The 18717-nt window shown below is 39.2% G+C and overlaps 1 protein-coding gene across 1 annotated transcript in view; it reads left to right on the top strand.

The window, feature by feature from the left end:
* The first annotated feature begins 12905 nt into the window (after window positions 1–12905).
* The window catches only part of ZNF618 (zinc finger protein 618), a 224605-nt gene continuing 218793 nt past the window's right edge, over window positions 12906–18717 (top strand). The window contains 1 exon segment of the mRNA XM_074293637.1: window positions 12906–13060. Within this exon segment, the coding sequence (XP_074149738.1) occupies window positions 13004–13060 (57 nt within the window). The 5' untranslated portion in view covers window positions 12906–13003.

The raw sequence follows: 18717 nt of genomic DNA, 5'->3' as shown, positions 1-18717 counted from the left end.
CGGGCTCCTGCAGTGCTTGCGGGCGTGTGCGTGTATGTGTGCGCACACACACACACACACACACACACACACACACACACACACACACTTATGCCAAAAGAGTTGGCAGAGTTTATTCTCCCTTCTCTTTGAAAAATGATGAGACTTTATTACAAGTCTGCCAACATTCTCTCATGTTGGTTTAGAATTCTTTGGAAAATAGACCTCTATAGCTGCTGTTGGATAAGAGATCATGATCTGCAATGACCACAGTGCCCATGGCTCTGAATTTCTCAACCAATACATATTAATTGAGCACCTATTGGATATAGAGTTCTGTGCTTAATACTATACTGGCTTTCCCTATGCTACAAGACATCCCTATTGGTCAGTTTTTGAACTCTTCAACCTTATTTTAGGATTATATCCTAGGATTTAAAATGAAAAGGGACCTCTAAAGATCATCTACTATAGTCACATTATTTTTTACAGAAGAGGGAATTAAGACCTAGAAGAGTTAGGTAATCTATCCAAAGAGGAAGGTAACAGAGATCAGATCTTCTAACTCTACACATATTACTCTCTCCAAGCCACCACAGCAGAGCCAAGAGTCACAACACATATTTTATTGGTGTGAAAAGGTAACTTGTGTTATGAGGTGGCTGATGCTGACAACCCTCAGAGGCCTATGCTTGCTTGCTTGTGCTGGAACATAAAATACCAGTTACGAATGTCAAAAAGGTAATTTAAATGTTAAAATATTTGTGATTTTGGCAATTGCATGCATTCTTTCTATCTAATTGTGGCAGGATTAATCTGTTCTTAATAGAATACAACTAATAATTTATATTATTATCTTTAATAATTCTATTTAAAATTTCCATTTGCATTGTTCATCTCAGGGCACTTGCCCTGAGCTCCAGAGCATTTAGATAGGGATTTGCTACAGCTGCTTATCATGTGCACAAGTGGGGATTCCACCAGGCAATTTTCAAAAGAAATAAAGATCAGTTTCTGATGAAAAGAAGCTAAAAAATAAAATTATAGTATTAAAATGAATAGACATTAATGTGTCATAAATGAAGGGAAAAAACTCACACTAACCCATGTTTTAGGTCTAAGCAATCCCTTCTTCCTCTGTTTAACTTGTTAGGCATGCCTATTCTTTTAGTAAAAATACAAATGTTAATTTATAAAGAAGTAGTTGCACACCATAGGGAAATAACCAATGGTTCAGGAGTCAGTTTTAGTCTTGGCTTTGCCATAATTTGGCTATATGAACAGGAGCAAAGCAGTCCTTCTACTCTTGGCCTCAGTTTTTCCATTTGTAAAATTAGAGATTAGTTGTCTCTCTCCCCTTCCACCTTTTTCAGCTTCCTTTTAATTTGCTTTGCTCCCCATTAGAAATACCATAATTGTCTCTGAAAGTAAGATTCTTGAGGGCAGAGATAATCTTTTTCATTTTATTTGTATACCCAGTGCAGAGCACAGTACCAGATAGTAAACTTTTAATAAAAGTTTGTTGATTGGCAAGTTAATTGCAAGGAATTTAGGGATCCACTAAACAAGCTCTGTCATTCTCAAGATAATGAAAAAGTGTTAGAAAGTAATTAAATGATCTGGCTCAAGTTACACGGGTAGTGAGCATGAAGCAGAGTTTGGGTCCAAATATTGGCCTTTTGTGTCCATATCTAGGACTACTTTACACTAAAATAGGAAGTCCTTAAAGTCCATTCCTGCTCCCAAATTCTATTGTTCAATTCAGGGGGAAGACACAGACCTAAAGAAGTGATCTTGACTTCCTTCCAGGAGCACCAATGGTTAGGGATAATGATCTACTGTGGTTATTTCCTGAAGGCTTTTTATAAAAAGCATTAGAACGCTGGGCAGGGTTTCTCTGTGTTTTGTAACTTCTCCCAGCTACTGAAGCTGTCAAAATTTCTCTAACAAAGCATCTGTAAATATTTATTTGCTATTATTGAATGCTGGCCTGTGTAGCCAGGATACCATTTAAGGTTCCTTGTCACAGTTGACAAAAATGGGTCCCTGGGCATCTTGAGGCCATAGTGCCAATTGTGCCTATGCTAATAGAGGCTGTCCCCCTCCTCACAGAAAGAAATATGAATATTTATCATGTACCTATTATTTTCTTTATGAGATCAGAGAAGATAACTACAGTATAGGAGTGATAGGTATGAAAAATGAATTTGGTAATGGCCTCTGTGGAAAACTGATACACTAACATTCAGCCTTTCTAAAATTCAGCCAAGAACCAGAAAGCAAGCAAATAATAAAGAAACAAACAAAAAACTTCTGAGCAGTAAAAGAGTTACAGTGCAATGTTTGTGCATTTCTATATAAGTTTCTATACTTTGCTTACAGGTTCTGATTCAGAACCAATTTATTCCTATTTTGCACACAATTCTATTAAATGTAGTTATGTTCTTTTCTGACTTACAGAAGATCACAAGAAAGATATAGGGAACAGATATTTAGAAGCCAAAACCCAGAAGTTGGAAGTGTCTGACAGCAAGAGAGAAGACAGAAAAACTGTAACACTTAGACACAATGTTAAAAAAAACAACACTATAGCAGTCTGGGTCATTTAATGCAGGGCAGATAGATTTATAAATTCATCCCATTCATATTAGCAATTATATTGCTAACTATTTTATCTCCATATTTTCCATTCTATTTATCCTTTAAGAATATCTGTTCCTAGACAATTTTCAGATGATGAAATTGAAACTATTTCCACTCATATGAAAGAGTGTTTGAAATCACTATTGATCAGAGAAATGCAAATTAAGACAACTCTGAGGTACTACTACACACCTGTCAGATTGGCTAAGATACAGGAAAAAATAATGATGAATGTTGGAGTGGATGCTGGAAAACTGGGACACTGATGCATTGTTAGTGGAGTTGTGAATGAGTCCAACCATTCTGGAGAGGAATAGGGAATTATGCCCAAAAAGTTATCAAACTGTGCATACCCTTTGATCCAGCAGTGCTACTACTGGGCTTATATCCCAAGGAAATACTAAAGAAGGGAAAGGGGCCTGTATGTGTCAAAATGTTTGTGGCAGCCCTTTTTGTAGTGGCTAGAAACTGGAAATTGAATGGATGCCCATCAATTGGAGAATGGCTGAATAAATTGTGGTATATGAATGTTATGGAATATTATTGTTCTATAAGAAATGATCAGCAGGAGGAATACAGAGAGGCTTGGAGAGACTTACATCAACTGATGCTGAGTGAAATGAGCAGAACCAGGAGATCATTATACACAGCAACAACAATACTGTATGAGGACGGATTCTGATGGAAGTGGATTATCTTCAACAAAGAAGATCTAATTCAGTTCCAATAGATCAATGATGGACAGAATCACTTACACCTAGAGAAGGAACACTGGGAAATGAGTGTAAACTGTTTGCATTTTTGTTTTTCTTCTCAGGTTATTGTTACCTTCTGAATCCAATTCTTCCTGTGCAACAGGAGAACTGTTCAGGTCTGCATACATATAGGATATACTATAACATATTTAACATGTATAAGACTGCCTGTCATCTAGGGGAGGGAATAGAGGGAGGGAAGGGAAAAATCGGAACAGAATTAATTGAGTGCAAGTGTAAAAAATTGCCCATGCATATGTACTGTCAATAAAAAAGTTATAATAAAAATAATATAAAATATAATAATATAAAAAAAGAATAATGACCTTGAGTCATCAAAAGATATGTCTAGAATCCCCAGTCAAAAAAGCTGAAAGGGTGAAATATGTTTGATGAAGATTTCCATTCCAAATTATTACAAAAATTTTTTCCTATTTATTTTTGCTGAGGCAATTGGGGTTAAGTGACTTGCCCAGTGTCATACAGGTAGGAAGTGTTAAATGTTTGAAATCAGATTTGAACTCCGGTTCTCCTGACTTCAGGGCTGATGCTCTATCCACTGCGCCTCCTAGCTGCTCCCAAATTATAAAAATTATAAAAAGTATATGAAGTTAAAGGGGTAGATATTCAGCTAACCATCCCCAGATTGATATGTTCAGCCCAATCCTTGAAATAGAGAAGATGTTAGAAATTTGACTGTTGGTGGCTATTGTAGTAAAGTGCAACAACAAAAAATGAGCTGGACTTAAGGAGAATTTGATTTTAGTTCCCTTTATATTACAACCAAGTTGTGTGTCTTTAGCAAGTTCCCTGGGACTCAGTTTCCTCATTTGCAAAGAAGAGAATTGGACTACAGAGTCTCAAGGTCCTTTTTAACTTTCTGTGATTTTTATGTTTTCAATAACCCTAGAATTTCCTAATGACCATAACAATTTTATTTTTAGACCAAAAAAAAGAAAAAAGGCTCTTCAACAAGAATTCTACTTCCCGAACCATGTGGAGGCCAGCTGGCTTCAGGCGGCTTTTGCTGAAAAAAATGCTGATGCTTCTTGGCAAACCTGGATGAATCTTGTATTAGATGGCATCTCTGCTGTGACATTTGTCTTCCCAAATTCTTATCTTGAATTTCAAAAAAATAAACAAATGGGGAGATAGATATGGGAAATGGGATTTGAAACTGAATCAAAAGTGTTGTCTGTTTTGGAATATTTCTCTTCATTAATGTTAGAAACTTGTGGGTTCCAAAAGTTCTTCTCACTTCTGATTGTAAATTTCCAGAGATTTGTGACTCATAATTAGGTAGAATGGAAGTTTTTCTGAATTTTTGGAGAGCATTAAAAAAGGTGAGCAAATACACAGATGAGATGGGAACTTTCCAATGTATTTTGTAGAGCGGGTGAAACAAAATCTTGAAATAATAGAACTAGAGACTCATAACCATAGGTTCCTAGAGCCATCGAATCATAGCATCATAGAATTAGAAGAATCATTTAGTTCATCCTCCCAGTTTAAACAGGACTTCCTGAGACTAGAATATACATGATTCAAAATTATCCATCAGCTGCTTGAACAATCTCCATTGATGAGGACCTTCAGTCAATATTTATAGAATGCCTACTACATTCAAGGTTCTGTACTAATGATCTCTGAATGAGTCTCAGAAATGGCCTTGTAGCCTTTTCTCCTTAAACTGCCCCACCTCTACCCCCTAAAAGAGATACATATATTTGCTTCCATCAATAGGCTCAAGCCATTAACACTCTGAGGGCACTTCTGACTGATGAAGAAATAACATATAAGGACCCATTGCTTCAAAAAGTTCTCAATTATTCAGTAGCTACCATCTTTCTACTTGTTCTACATGTTCCTGTTGCTAATCTGTATTTTGATCTCTCCCTTCTCGGACTCCTTACTGGATGCTTGATAGCTCAGTTTTCTAGTTGTTTTTTTTTTTTTTTTTTTTCTGATTATTTCATCTCCTGGACCATGGGCTCTCCTTGCTTGCCTACATCTATGGCATTTCCCCGTTCCTGTCTTAGCTGACCTCCCCATATTTTATCCAGTATTTCTTCAAACATGTGGAATCTACTAGACTTCTATCTGTTATTCTGGATTACCAATTCTAGCTCTTCCAGGCTTGTCTTGTTTTAATTCAAGGCCCAGTGTGACAAGAGAATGAATAATTGAATTTTAAAAAATTATTAAGGTTCACTAAAGTGTCCCAGATACAAATAGAAAAGTAAGATATGATCCCTGCTCTCAAGAAGCTCACATTCTAAATGGGGAGATTCCAAGTCAGTGCTTTTTTTTCTGTCAAAGTATTAAGTCTCTATTTACTTAAATGTATGCTACAACCCTATTTTCTGAATTAAAAAAATAACTTTGCAGATCTGAGCTTAAAGGGATCCAAATCTCTCAATTTATAGATAGTTAAATATACTTAAATGCTTCAAAAGATATGATTTTTGTCAGTGGGTACTCCTTCTACTCAGACTTAAAGCTTGTATTATTGTTTAAATAGGGAGAAGGATAGCAGATTGCCTTTGTATTAGGAGATAGTGGGGTATAATGGAAAGGGGGCATTAGTTCTGGCATTTGAACCTAAGCAGTTGTGTTCAACTGTTACCTCTGACGATTCCTACCTTAGTGACCTTGGACAAGGTACCGGAACCTTACTAAGTCTCAGTTTCCTTAACTGTAAAGTAAAAAGGATTGGATCTGATGGCCTCTGAGGCTCCTTCCTGTTCTGGATTTACCATACATAGTGCCTAGCACATAGTAAGATTAGATTATTTTATTAGTACAGAGAACTCTTGATGTTAAGATTCTTCTTCCAATGCAGATGTGTGCTTTATTTGCAATTTATAATGTTAGAAAATTGCTTAGAGCATTCAGAGCTTAGATGACTAGACCAGAGCCACTCAGCCTTTATGCATCTATATCAGGATTGGAGTGCAGGTGAATGCAGGTTGGCCTTAGGCTTCCTGACTTCCTTCTCTTATCCATTATGCTTTTTCTCTTTCATTAGGCACTTGCTTGTTGATTGATAGTTCCCAACTTTATCAGATAGGTTCTGTAAGTTTCATTGGTCAAAAAAAAAATTCATTACCTGGTTGCCTTTTTCTTTCTGACAATATAACACAGTGGAGAGGGTTTTGGATTTGAAGATTTGGAGACTTGCCTTCAAACCCTGCTTCAGAAGCTTATTCACTGTGTCACTGAGGGAAAAGTCATTTAACTATTCTCTGCCTCAGTTTCCTCATGTATAAAAGGTGATAACACCTCCCTCACATGGTTATAGTGTAGCTAAAATGAGGTAATATGTGTAAAGTGCTTTGTAAACTCTAAAGCCTATATAAATACTAGCTATTTTTATAAGCCTTTCCAGACTCAGCTGTGTTGATCTTCAGTTGTTGGTCTGATTTGTGGCCTGAATGCAGCTTGGCAGGACCTGTCAGAGCTTGCTGATCACTGTCTTAGTCTTCAAGAACCCAAAGCTCACTTCTAGGTCACAACAAGGCAACTGAGAAGCAGAGAACTCCAGGGGAGGTCTATATAGAACAGCTATTTCATGTTTATGTTTAAGTTCTCCTTTTAAGGGTCATTTTTCCCCCTGGGATATCAGGCAAGTCCCCCAAAGAATAAGAAAGAGACACTATTTACAGGGTCATAGCATTTTAAAGTGAGAAGGGAGAGTATAGAGGTAATTTAATCCAATGTTCTCATTTATAAATGGAGAACCGAGGCCCCAGAGAGATAGGTCTCAAAATTAATCCTTTCCTCTACCCCTTCCAACAAATCAAGTTCATATTTTAGCTTTAAAAATATTTCCTTAATAAAGGTCTGTCTGCCCTAGGGATTCTAGTCCAGGGTTAGTTTCTATTTGGGAAACCAAAGGTCTCTTGGTAGAAAGCTCATATTACCTTGTTTTCCCCACTTGCAGCTACTTCTCTCCATTTCTCTTTCTCCCATTCTCTTCTCTCTTCTATTCTATAAATCATAGCTGAGTTTTCTCAACTTATAGTTGCCCAAGAAAACAAGTGGAAATGAGACTCGGGTTCCTTATCTACAAAATGAAAGTGGGGTAGAGGAAGGGCAAGATAGTACTTTTTGACCTTATTTTTGTGTCCTAGATGCCTTTGGCAGTTTGATATAGCCTGCGCACCCCTTGGAATAATGCTTTCAGATGCATAAAATAAGACACATAGGATTACAAAGGAAACCAATTATATTGAGTTAGTTATCAAGATATTTGAACAAACAACCACCACCAACAACAAAACAAACCAACTTCTCAGAAGGCTGCTAGATTGTACAATGGATATAGTATCGAACCTTGAGTCAGGACGACCTGTGTTCAGATTTGATGTCAGATACTCACTAGCTATGTGACCTTGGGCAAGTCATTTAATATCAATTGCTTCAAAAAAAAAAGTTCTTAGAACACAAGCTAAGAGCCTTTGACTAGATGATATTTAATGATCTATCAAAAACCATTTTATTCAGTGCTTACTACTGGGTGGGAACTGTATTAAAGTACTACTTGAGGAAACAAATTAAATCAGAATCACAGATCCTCAGGGATGGAAAGATCAACCCATGTCTGAACCAGAATGAATAACAGCTAACTTCTATGTAGCTCATTAAAGTTTCTGAAGATTTTTACATTTGTTATCTTATTTGATCCTCACAACATTCCCAAGAAGGTTCTATTATTATCCTAATTTTACAGAAGAAACCAAGTGATTTGTCCAAAGTCACATAGCTATTAACTATTTAAGGCAGAATTTGAACTCTAGTCAGTCCTGATTCCAGGTCCAAAATTCTGTTCATCTAACTACAAGATTAGAGAACCAATTGCTATTCCTTTAACCTTTGCCTGAAGACTTTAAAAATGAGGGAGAATCTACAACTTCAGGAGGAATCCTTACTGTTGCATAGTTTTAAGGATTCAATTGAATAAATGTGTATTAATTGCTCCCCAGGCATTGTGATGAGGTGCTAGGGATAAAAAGACAATAAGGAAACAGCTTCTGTCCTTAAGAAACCTATATTTTACTGGGTGGATACAATATATATACAAGTTGTGGGAGGCTGTATGGTATATTAGAAAACTAATTGAATTTGAAATCTTAGGAAGTAATTTTTAAATTCAAATCTGCCACTAACTACCTGTGTGACCTTGGGCAGATCAGAGGCAACTAGATGAAATCTTTGACTCTCCAGGTGAAACATCCTGTAGGTTCTGTAATTGATATTCATTTGGCCCAAATTCTGTATCCTTCACCATTCTCATAGCCCATTTCTAGATCCTCAATATTTTAGCAACATCCTTCCTGAAGTGTGTTCAAAATAAAACAGAGTATTCTTGATTTGGTTTAACCAGGTTTGTTACTATTAGGTGGAACAATCACTTTCCCAGTCCTGTATCTAGTCATCATAAGATCTGAGGTGAAGAAAAAAAGCCCTGTATCCATAACACAAGCCATACTAATTTTGGGAACAGCGAGACAGCTTTAAGACGGCTCCAAGTTGCCTGAAATTCTGACATTGAACCATGCCTGTAGTTTCTCAGTTGTGATGGTTTGTAACTTTCAACCTCTAAAGCTTCTTTGATAATAGAACCATATTTTATAGGATCTTATAATTGGAAGGGACTTTGAGGAAAGGCACTGCAGTATAGGGTAAAGAACACCAGGCAGAGATGGAATATTTGGGTTCTGGTTCCAGATTTGCTGTATTTGAGCAGTGTGGTCAAGAGACTTACTTTCTAATCTGGGTTTTTTCCCCTCATCTATAAATTGAAAGAGTTGACTAAGGGATAATAATGATAACAATTAAAATTTATATAATGCTTACTATATGCCACTAGATATTTCACAGTTATTTATGTCATTTGATCCTCATAATATCTCCTGGAAGATTGGTGCCCATGTTTTGCTGTTGTTCTTGTTCAATTTTTTTTTGGTCATGTCCCACTCTTTGTGACCTTATTTGAAGGTTTGTGTGTGTGTGTGTGTGTGTGTGTGTGTGTGTGTGTGTGTGTGTGTGTGTTCGTCAAAGATACTGGAGTGGCTTGCCATTTCCTTCTTTAGCTCATTTTACAGATGAGAACACTTAGGCAAAAAGGGGTAAGTGACTTGTCAAAGGTCACACAAGATATTCAAAAGAATATGACCTCAAATACAGATACTCAGATACATACCTAGCTGTTTGAAAGTCTCTCCTAGTTGGATTATTCTGATTATATAAAAGTCATCTAATCTAGTATCCTACTCAATGTAGGAACTTCCTCTAATACATCTAACAGAAGGTCATCCAACTTTTGCTTATTTTTCAACATTTGGGATAGATTCTCTAATTTTGTGCATCTCACGTTTCTTTTGAGTTATTTCCATTCCTCTTTGCTGATAGAGCATAGCACCTCAGATGAAGGCATGCCATGCTGAACAGTCCTGTGCCAGTGTCTTCCATGTCACACAATCAATTCCAAAGTTCTAAAAGAGAGATCTTTATAATGTCCTTGTCTTGATTTTTCTGACCATCATATGAGCATTTGGTCTGTATGATGGTCCATAAAGTAGTCTTTTTGGCAAGCATATGTTTGGCATGGGACAACATGGCCAGCCCATCAAAGTTGCCCTTTCTATGTAGAGATTGAGTGCTTGGCAGTACAGTTTGAGAAAGGACCTCAGTATCAGTTATCTTATCCTGCCAAAGTGATCTTCAGAATCTTTTTAAGAGAATTCAAATGGAAGTGATTCAGTTTCTTGGCATGGCACTAGTATACTGTCCAGGTTTCACAGGCATACAACAATGAGGTCAGCACAGTGACTCTGTACATCTTCAGTTTAGTACTCAGTCTAATATCTCTATTCTCCCATTGTTTCCTTCAGAGCCTTGAATGTCAACATCTGTAAAAGAGATGCTAGAATCTGTAGTACCAACTTTATGGGGTTTTTGTGAGAGTTAAATAAGAATATGTATCTAATGCTTTTCAAACCATAAAGTGCTATATGTCAATTAATATTATTTTTAGAGATAACTTTGGAGATTACTGAAACAACAGAACCTACAGCAAGGATAATCCCAAATCATAGCTAATCCACCAATAACTTCCATTTGATTTAGGAAATTATTGATTTTAAATTGCTTACATTGTGTTTTTCTGTAGGTAAGTCAGTCTGAGATTGTATATGCCATAAGAAAGGAAATGGTTCTTCCCTAGAGACACAAGGATGTAGTGATGGAATGACCAGAGTGAAATACTGTCCATGGATAATCCAAAAAAAATGCATGCTCTTCACACAAATAATGAGAGTTCACTAAAAATAAGCCTGCCATTGGGCTCTTTCCAGCTCAGCGTTTTTATGACCTGGTAATTGATGGTGCTGATTCTTCTGTGGCTAGAAGCCATAAGAAAATCTGAAGGGGAACTGACAGTGTCTTCTCTCTCCTAGTTTAGGTACATAAGTAAATATGTCCTAGGTACTTTGGGTAAATCGGAATAAGACAATTTGAGAACCTCAAAATGACTTTATTTAGTTGCACATTTTAAAACCTTTCTCCATTTGGGTTAGAATGTATGCTCCTTGAAGTAAGAGACTTTCTTTCGATCTTTGTGCATCAATCCAGTGCCTAGCTCAGCAGTAGTTGATTAATCAACATATGAAACTAAATTTTACAGAAAAGGAAAGTGACACTCAAAGAGAGGAACCGACTTACTCTGAGACCCAAATTTTTTGATTTTTTTCTTCCTAACCCTACACTATCTTTTTTTTTTTTTTTTACAACTTTCAGGAAAACTTCATACTGCCTGCGTTTATAATAGATTTTGAGTTAGAAGGTCCCTTGGGGGAGCCATCTCTTTCCATTTCAGTTCCTGCAGATTCAGGCTTGATTCCATAGTACTAAAGACTTATTGCCCCAGGAAATTCTGGCTTTCAAAGATACTTTTCTTACTTAATTGTGGGTGTTGGTTTGGGAGCATTTACACTGAAAGTGCATCACCTCTCACTCCAAAGGAGTGCAGGTTTCAGTAAGCGTTAGGGAGGACGGGTCTGGTTATCCTCCTAGGACTGCTGGCCACTGACTGCCAGAAGGCAGGGATAGCCAAGGAGTTTGAGCTCGCTTGGCATGTGCAAAGTTTGGCCTTCACATCTTATACAGAAGCTCACGTGTGTCTGATGCTCTGGCAGCACTAGCCCACCAAACCACGTTTCTGCCCATGCCTGCCAAACCCTGGAGGTTGAACCGCCCTCTTCGGTCCCTGTCCCACATCAACCTTGGCTAAGGGTGGGAAGTCCTCTGCCAGGCCTATAGTTGGCAGGCTGGCAGAAGAAGAAACTAACACTTTTTTTTTTAGAAGTTTCAGATTTTTTTTGGGGGGGTGGTTAAAGAAGACTTTCTATTAACCCTTCGTATTCCACATAGGGCTTTCACCTAAACTTTTTTAGTCAAGTCACTGGGTGAGATTAACCCTTTAATCTCTTATATTTCTTATTTTATATAAAGCCTGACTCTCATACTTTTTTTTTTTTTTTAAAGAAGTGATTGATTAGAATTAACCTTTTAACTTTTTATGTTCCACATAAGCCTGTCTCCCAAACTTTCAAGAAGTCTTAATTTTTTGTGTGTGGAGACACACTGGCGGTGGGATAAGAGCTCCCGTTAACTCTTTGTGTTCCACCCAAGGCTTCCCCACAAAACTTTTAAACATTAAAAAAGTCCTTTTTTTTTGGGGGGGGGGAAGTTCCTGTTAACTCTTTCTATTCCCCACATGGCCTTTCCCCAGAAAACTTTTCCTAAGTGTGCCATTCCCAAACTCCTGAGAGTTGGGGGGAAAGAGCCGTGGGGCTTGTTGGACACAAATGCAGACTTAAAAGAGTGGGAGGGCCGGGCTGGGGCAGCTAGTGCGGCCAAGGCCGGCACTGACAGGTTCCCCTTCCCGGGTGCCGTGTGTGGGGTGCGAGGGCCCCGGCCGCTTTGTGTCCCGGGCGGCGGAGGGAGAAGGAAGGAAAGGGCGAACGCGTCTGCGGGCAGCGCCGTCGGGGGGTGTGCGCCCGGGGCGGCCGTGATGGCGGAGCAGGCGGCGGCGGCGGGGACGGCCCCGGGCCGGGAGCGGCGCTGCCCGCGGCGCCCGAGCAGCCGCTGCTGAGGCTGCCTGCCCACCCGCCGGAGCCCGAGTCGGAGCCGGAGGAGGAGGAGGAGGAGGAGGAGAGCAGGGGGAAGGAGGGGAGGAGGAGGAAGAGGAGGAGAAGGAGGCGGAGGAGAGCCGAGTCGGGCCGGGTCGGGCCCGGGGGACGCGGGCAGCCCAGCAGAGCCGAGCCGGGCCGGGCCAGGGGCGCCCGGTGCGCGGCAGCGCGGGCGGAGAGCCGGGGCCGGCGCGTGTTCCGGGGGGGTTCGCCCCCCCTTTGGAGGTTCCCCCCAGTCCTGAGCTGGGAAGAAGGGGGAGGAGGAGGAGGAGGAGAAGCAAGAGGAGGAGGAGGAGGAGGAGGAGAGGAGGAGGAGGAGGAGGAGGGAGCGGGGGAGGCGGCGGCGGCGGCGGCATAGGCATTGTGCACGCACCACATCCCCGGGCCGCGAGGAGGAGGACGCGACGGAGCCGCCTCCGCCAGCAAAGACCCATGAACCAGCCCGGCGGCGGCGGCGGCGGCTCCTCGGCGGCAGCGGTGGCCCCGCAGGTACCGCGGGCGGGGCGGGGCGGGGGCGCGAGCGCGGGCGCGGGCGCGGGGGGGGGGGGAGCTGTCGGGAGAGGGTGCGAGTGTCCCCCCCTCCACCCGTCCTGTCCCGGCGCGGGGCGCGCCCCGGAGGGGGCGGAGGGCAGCCCCGAGTGGAGCGGTATGGGGTTGCGGGAAGGGAAGGGGGGGCTCGGACTGGGAGCCGAGGGACGAGGTGAGGCGGGGGTCGGGGAATGCAACATTTCCCAGTGCAAACTGTCTTATTGTAATTACGATTATTATATATTTTGCTTTGGAAAAGAACTGCAAAATGTTGGGGTTCGGGGACGGTCTGGGGGCGCCCCCTTTGCTTGCTGCGGTCTGTGCTCAATTTTTTTTTTTGCCCCAGTTTCCCCCCACCATACACATACACATTCCCTCCCCTCCCACCCTTCCCCCCTGCTCGGACTGGAGCCCTGAAAACAAAGCAGCGAACAGCAGCCATTACAGTTTGGACAATTCACATTTTGCAAAAATGCAACCCCCTCCAACCTCCCCCCTCCCCCCTTAAAAAAATCTGCAAATTTTTCCTGCCCCTGGCAGGGCCCCAAGGTTCTGGGCGCCCCCACCGGCTCACCCCTTCTCCCCCGGGCGCCCCTTCTTTGCAACAATCTTTTTATTTTAGGCCACAATTCTCTTTCTCAATTTTTTTTTCTAATTTTTCTTCAAACGGTAGTTTTTTTCCCATTAAAACGACGCCACCTAGAGGATACTATTTTGTAAATAAAAAAAAAGAAATTAAAATTGAAAAAAAAGGAAATATTTGCTATTTCTTCTTTTTTGAAAAAGTTTGAATTGTGAGACAAGGGGGAAGAAGATTTCTATTTCTTCCTTCTAGGGTGGGGGAAAATTCTCACTCTGGGCTTTACAAGTGCAGGAAGACAATTTTATTCCTGAAGCCAAATCCTGGTAATGTGTAAATGAAAATTAAGCTAGAATTTGAATGAATTCAGGGTTTGGTGAGGAGAAAGCAAAAATCTTTTTCCAGAAGAAAGGAAGCTTTGCTCATCCAACTCAGTTCAGTTTTAGATAGCCAACCTAGGCTGAGCCAAAGAAAAACTGCTTTCTTTAGTTGAAGGAAACTAGCAAAATTAGCTTTTGAAGCAATTAGGAATTGTACTTTATTATAATTTGGAACTTGCTTATGCTAGTGCAGTTAAAACCCTGATTCTGCAATTTCACATATTTAAAGTTTTTCTTTTTCCAAGCATGGAGAATTAGAGAAAAAGAGACCCTATAGTATTGGCTTTGGACACACCCCAAAAAATTGAAGGGTTTTTTTTTTGGGGGGGGGAGACAATTTACATTTTGCTGGGTTTATATTACAAGGCTTTGAAGAAAAACAATGAACAGATTAGAAAATAGAAAAATTAAAAGTCAATTGTTTGTCTTTTTTGCGTTTCAAGATTTGAAATTTTTGTTAAATTTTTAAAAATTTTGCTGACATCAAATAAAAACATGATTTTCAGATTTTGTTTGCTTCGGAATCTGTGTTTCTCTATTTTTGTTTGTAAAAGAAATGCTCTTGAACATCTTCCCCCCACCTTTGGCACAAATTCAGAAATAAACCTAAATTCATTTTTAAAATTGAGTACCCCACAGGTTTGTAAGCGAGACCGCCATTATAAGACATGCATAATTAACATTATTATGAAAAAATTAACTGTGTATTCATAGAAGCCTATTTTTGAACATTAAATTAAAACAGTGGATAAACACATAGGTAAAAAGGCATTTGATAGTTATAAATTTCCTTTTTCTCATTCCTTGTTTGTAATCAGCCTTGAAATGTGAATTTATCTGCCTCTGGAATTGTTGTGTTTCTCCATCATTAGGCATCCTGGTTTGATATGGTTAGTGTTGCCTTGTGCAAATGGTAGTGATTTAAGCATTGAATATTTAAAGAAAAATTGATGACTTTTAAAAGGAAAAAATATCCATCATCATTGACATTATTTGCATCTGTCGAAAAAATCATGAGGAAATTTCACTGATTTGACAAGAAAGCAACAAAAAGGAGGAGAGAAGGTGTGTAAATGTGAAAATTCCTAGTCTTATCTATCTCCCCAAGTGGCCCACTTATATTGCTGAAGAAAACAGGAAAAATTTCAACCCAGCTGACTGTAGCAGCAAAATTTAATTTGGAAAATACACACACAATGTGTGTGTGTGTCTCTCTCTCTCTTTCTCTCAGAACCTAGTTTTTGCTCTGAGCAGGAAAGACCATCTGCAACTGGTATTTCAGTCAGTTTCTTTAGCCTGAATTAGTAGGAAATGGTTTTTTTTGGGGGGTGAGAGGAATTTCAATCAGAACAAATTTGGAACATTAAAATAAGGAACCCCCTGAAAACTGAGGGCTTATTTTTGGGAAATTGATACTTACTTCAGCTATGGTTGGAGCTTGGTAGGCAAATTGGTCCTAAAACAGAGAGCTCTGCTTTTTTTGCCCCAGTTCTAGTTTTCCTTGGGTAGATAATAGTAGAAGGGTTCTCTCAGGGAAAGGAGATTGAGCAGTCCATGGGAAAGACTCCTGGGTGACTCAATGAGAAGACACTTATTGAGCTAGTTATGGAAGACAAGTTTATCTCTGATGATTTTTCAGTCATTCATTGATAACTTATTTGGAACTTTTTTTTATTATATTAAATTTGATAATAGATGATGTGTTTCTTTTCCAAATAATCCTCTTTTGCTTTGGTTTTTTTTTTTTTTTTTTTTTTTATGATGATAGTTATTTACTGATGAAAGGACCCAGTATTATACATATATACATTTAATGCATTTTGCAAAACAAATTATTTTGTTTTAGATAATAATGGTAACTAACATTTACATACCATTTTAAGTTTGTAAAGCACTTTTTTTCTTTGGGAATTTGAAAAGGATTCTTTTGTGGATGAAGAATGCAGGACTAGACAACCTTCCCTGTACTCTGAACCAGTGGAAGGAAAATTGTCAAAATGAGCTGTTGAGATGGGAAGTGGGGAAGTGGGAAGAATGAGAAGCCCACTGAAAAATACCCTCCCCACCCCGGCCTTCATAAAATAATTCCAGGGCAGTTGATGACACCTTGGAGAATAAAATCTGAAAAATCCTACTGAAAACCCTATTTTATGTTTCTTGGGTCAGTCAATTAAAGAGTACTATTGATTATCACTTTTTATGAGGATCTCCAAAGAGACTATATTCTTTTGTTATATATTGAAGTTTTCTTCTATTTAACTGTGGTGATTTTCACATGGTTGGCACCTATTTTAACTGATTATCTAAATTAAGTGAAAATTGGAAATATTTTCTGCTTTACAGAGAACTTAAAGGCAAACAAACAATTCCAACAGTATTTGCCCCAAAAGGATTTAACTTGATATTGTCAGAGTACCCATGATATTTTTTGCTTCTTTACTGTTCTTTCATGGCATTAAGTCATCTTTATTGTGTCCCACTTGCATATACTTACTCTTGGGTATGACTTGAGAAATTTCTCCCTTTGTTGGAAATGTGACTAAAAGTGAATAAAATAACTGAGTTTAGTTTGTCAAAAGTGAGAAAGAGCTTTTTAACAATCTCTTCCATGTTCTTTTCCATGGTTTTGGGTAATCTTTGGCAGCAACTGCTTTAGGGGTAGTAATCAGTGACTAACATACTTGCTTTGATGGCAAGATAGTTTATGCTCAAATCACATAATGGATACACTATTACTTCAATGTATTTCTTTTACGTCTTAGGACTTGGTTGGTGGTTTTTAGTCTAACAAGGTTTGAAATGTCAGCGTTATAATTTGTCTTTGTATCAAGTCAGGAGAAAAAATTTCCCTCTATTTTCTGTACCATGTGACAGTATGGACTCAAGACTTTTTTCATTTTCAAGACTCATTTTTAAAATTTGGAAAATAGCAATGATTGTCATATGAAATAACCTTTCTTTCTGTTTCACAAAATAAAGAGCAATCAGTCTATTTCACTGGAAAAATAAACTTTTTTAAAAATTGGTTTTAGTATCAGGCCCATTTCCCCCCCTCACTTTTTAATTCATTTCTTGGCATGCTTTATCTGGAAACTCAAGATTCCTTGTATTTGCTCTTTGCTTGTGTGAGATAACAATTTACCATGGTTAATCAGATGTATGAGTGAACTTTCATTTCAAGATCATGTTGAAACTCAGAATTCATCCCTATGATTATACTAGTCAACTTTTATTGCTTTACTTCCCCAAGAGACTTTTTTTTTTTTTTTTTTTAAAGTAGACTTGTAGATCACCTGGGATAGGTGGGATTTCCCAGGAAGTAACAGTCTTTTGTGGATTGGTTTTTCTTTAAGTGAAAGCTGCCATATTGCATTATTTAGAGGGATTTGATTGAGTCATACTGCATTATTGGGAAGGATCTTATTCCTGGCTATCTCTGACTTCTTTATAGATTGATGGCTGAGCATCTGTCTATCTCTCTCTTTTTTAAATTCCCCTTCCTGAGTCCTGATGCTTTTGAACTGACTAGAGTAGGCCAACATTGCTCAGACACAACTAGCAAATTGTTGAGTAATTTATTTTTATAGCCATGGGAGGGACGGTAATGAATTCTTGTCCTTCCCATAAACCTGCTGAATGTGACCTTGGGAAAAATTGCTTCACCTGTCTAGACCTCATTTTCCCCTGTATGTAGGTAGAAGTTGGACTAGATAATCTCACAGGTCCCCTCTGGTCTGTGAACAGCTTGTGTTCTCTTATGTCCTGGGGTCCCTTCTAAGTCTGACATTCTAAGGCTTTAGAAGGATGGAACTGGACTTGTGATTTCATTAGAATAGGGAATTCCAAGGGTAAGGAAACTCACTGTTACCAACAGAGGTTAGTACTTCTCTTTTTAGAGGAGAAGTGCTTAGGACACTGAAAAGTTTAGCAACTTGCCCAGCATTTGACTCTAAAGGTCTCTTCTGAGTCTATGAATTGAGGTATTTGTTTTACCCACAAAATATGACTAATTTGGAGTGAGCTGCCTTGGCGAGATTCATTGCTGGAAAAGCAGCTTGGAGAGTAATGTTTGTTGGCCAAGGAGTTCTCAGTTTTCTTACCAGCCATCTGCAAATAGAAAATTTGAACTGTCTTGTCTTGTCAGGGTGGGAAGTACAACAATCAAACTTAATTTCATTGCCATCCTTGTTTTAGAGAACAGGGAAGGGTTTCTCAGAGTTAAAGTTGGAGACTACATTAGTGTTGGATGTAGCAGTGTGTGTGTGTGTGTGTGTGTGTGTGTGTGTGTGTGTGTGTGTGAGAGAGAGAGAGAGAGAGAGAGAGAGAGAGAGAGAGAGAGAGAGAGAGAGAAGAGGGGGGAAGGAAGAGAGAGGCAGAGAGATTGGGGGGAACTCAGAGAAAGAGACAGACAGATAGAGACATAGAGAGTTTGAGACTAAGATAAGCAGAAATGCCATTTTGGTTTATTCCTAGTATTCTGTATCAGCTTTGCCATGAAAAAGATATGACAGATCTCCACAATATTAATCTCAAAAATATTGGGGAACCAATCTCCTTTCCCCAATATCCTTCACTTCTCATCAGTAGTCATTTGGAGATCTGTCATTCATTTATTTATCCGAACCTTTCAGGAATCTAATTGGAATCCTAGACTAATA

This window comes from Sminthopsis crassicaudata, chromosome 2 (assembly GCF_048593235.1).
Source record: "Sminthopsis crassicaudata isolate SCR6 chromosome 2, ASM4859323v1, whole genome shotgun sequence".
In the NCBI taxonomy this organism is placed as follows: domain Eukaryota; kingdom Metazoa; phylum Chordata; class Mammalia; order Dasyuromorphia; family Dasyuridae; genus Sminthopsis; species Sminthopsis crassicaudata.
Note: the sequence above shows the minus strand (reverse complement) of the source record. Positions and strands in the feature narration are given on the sequence as shown.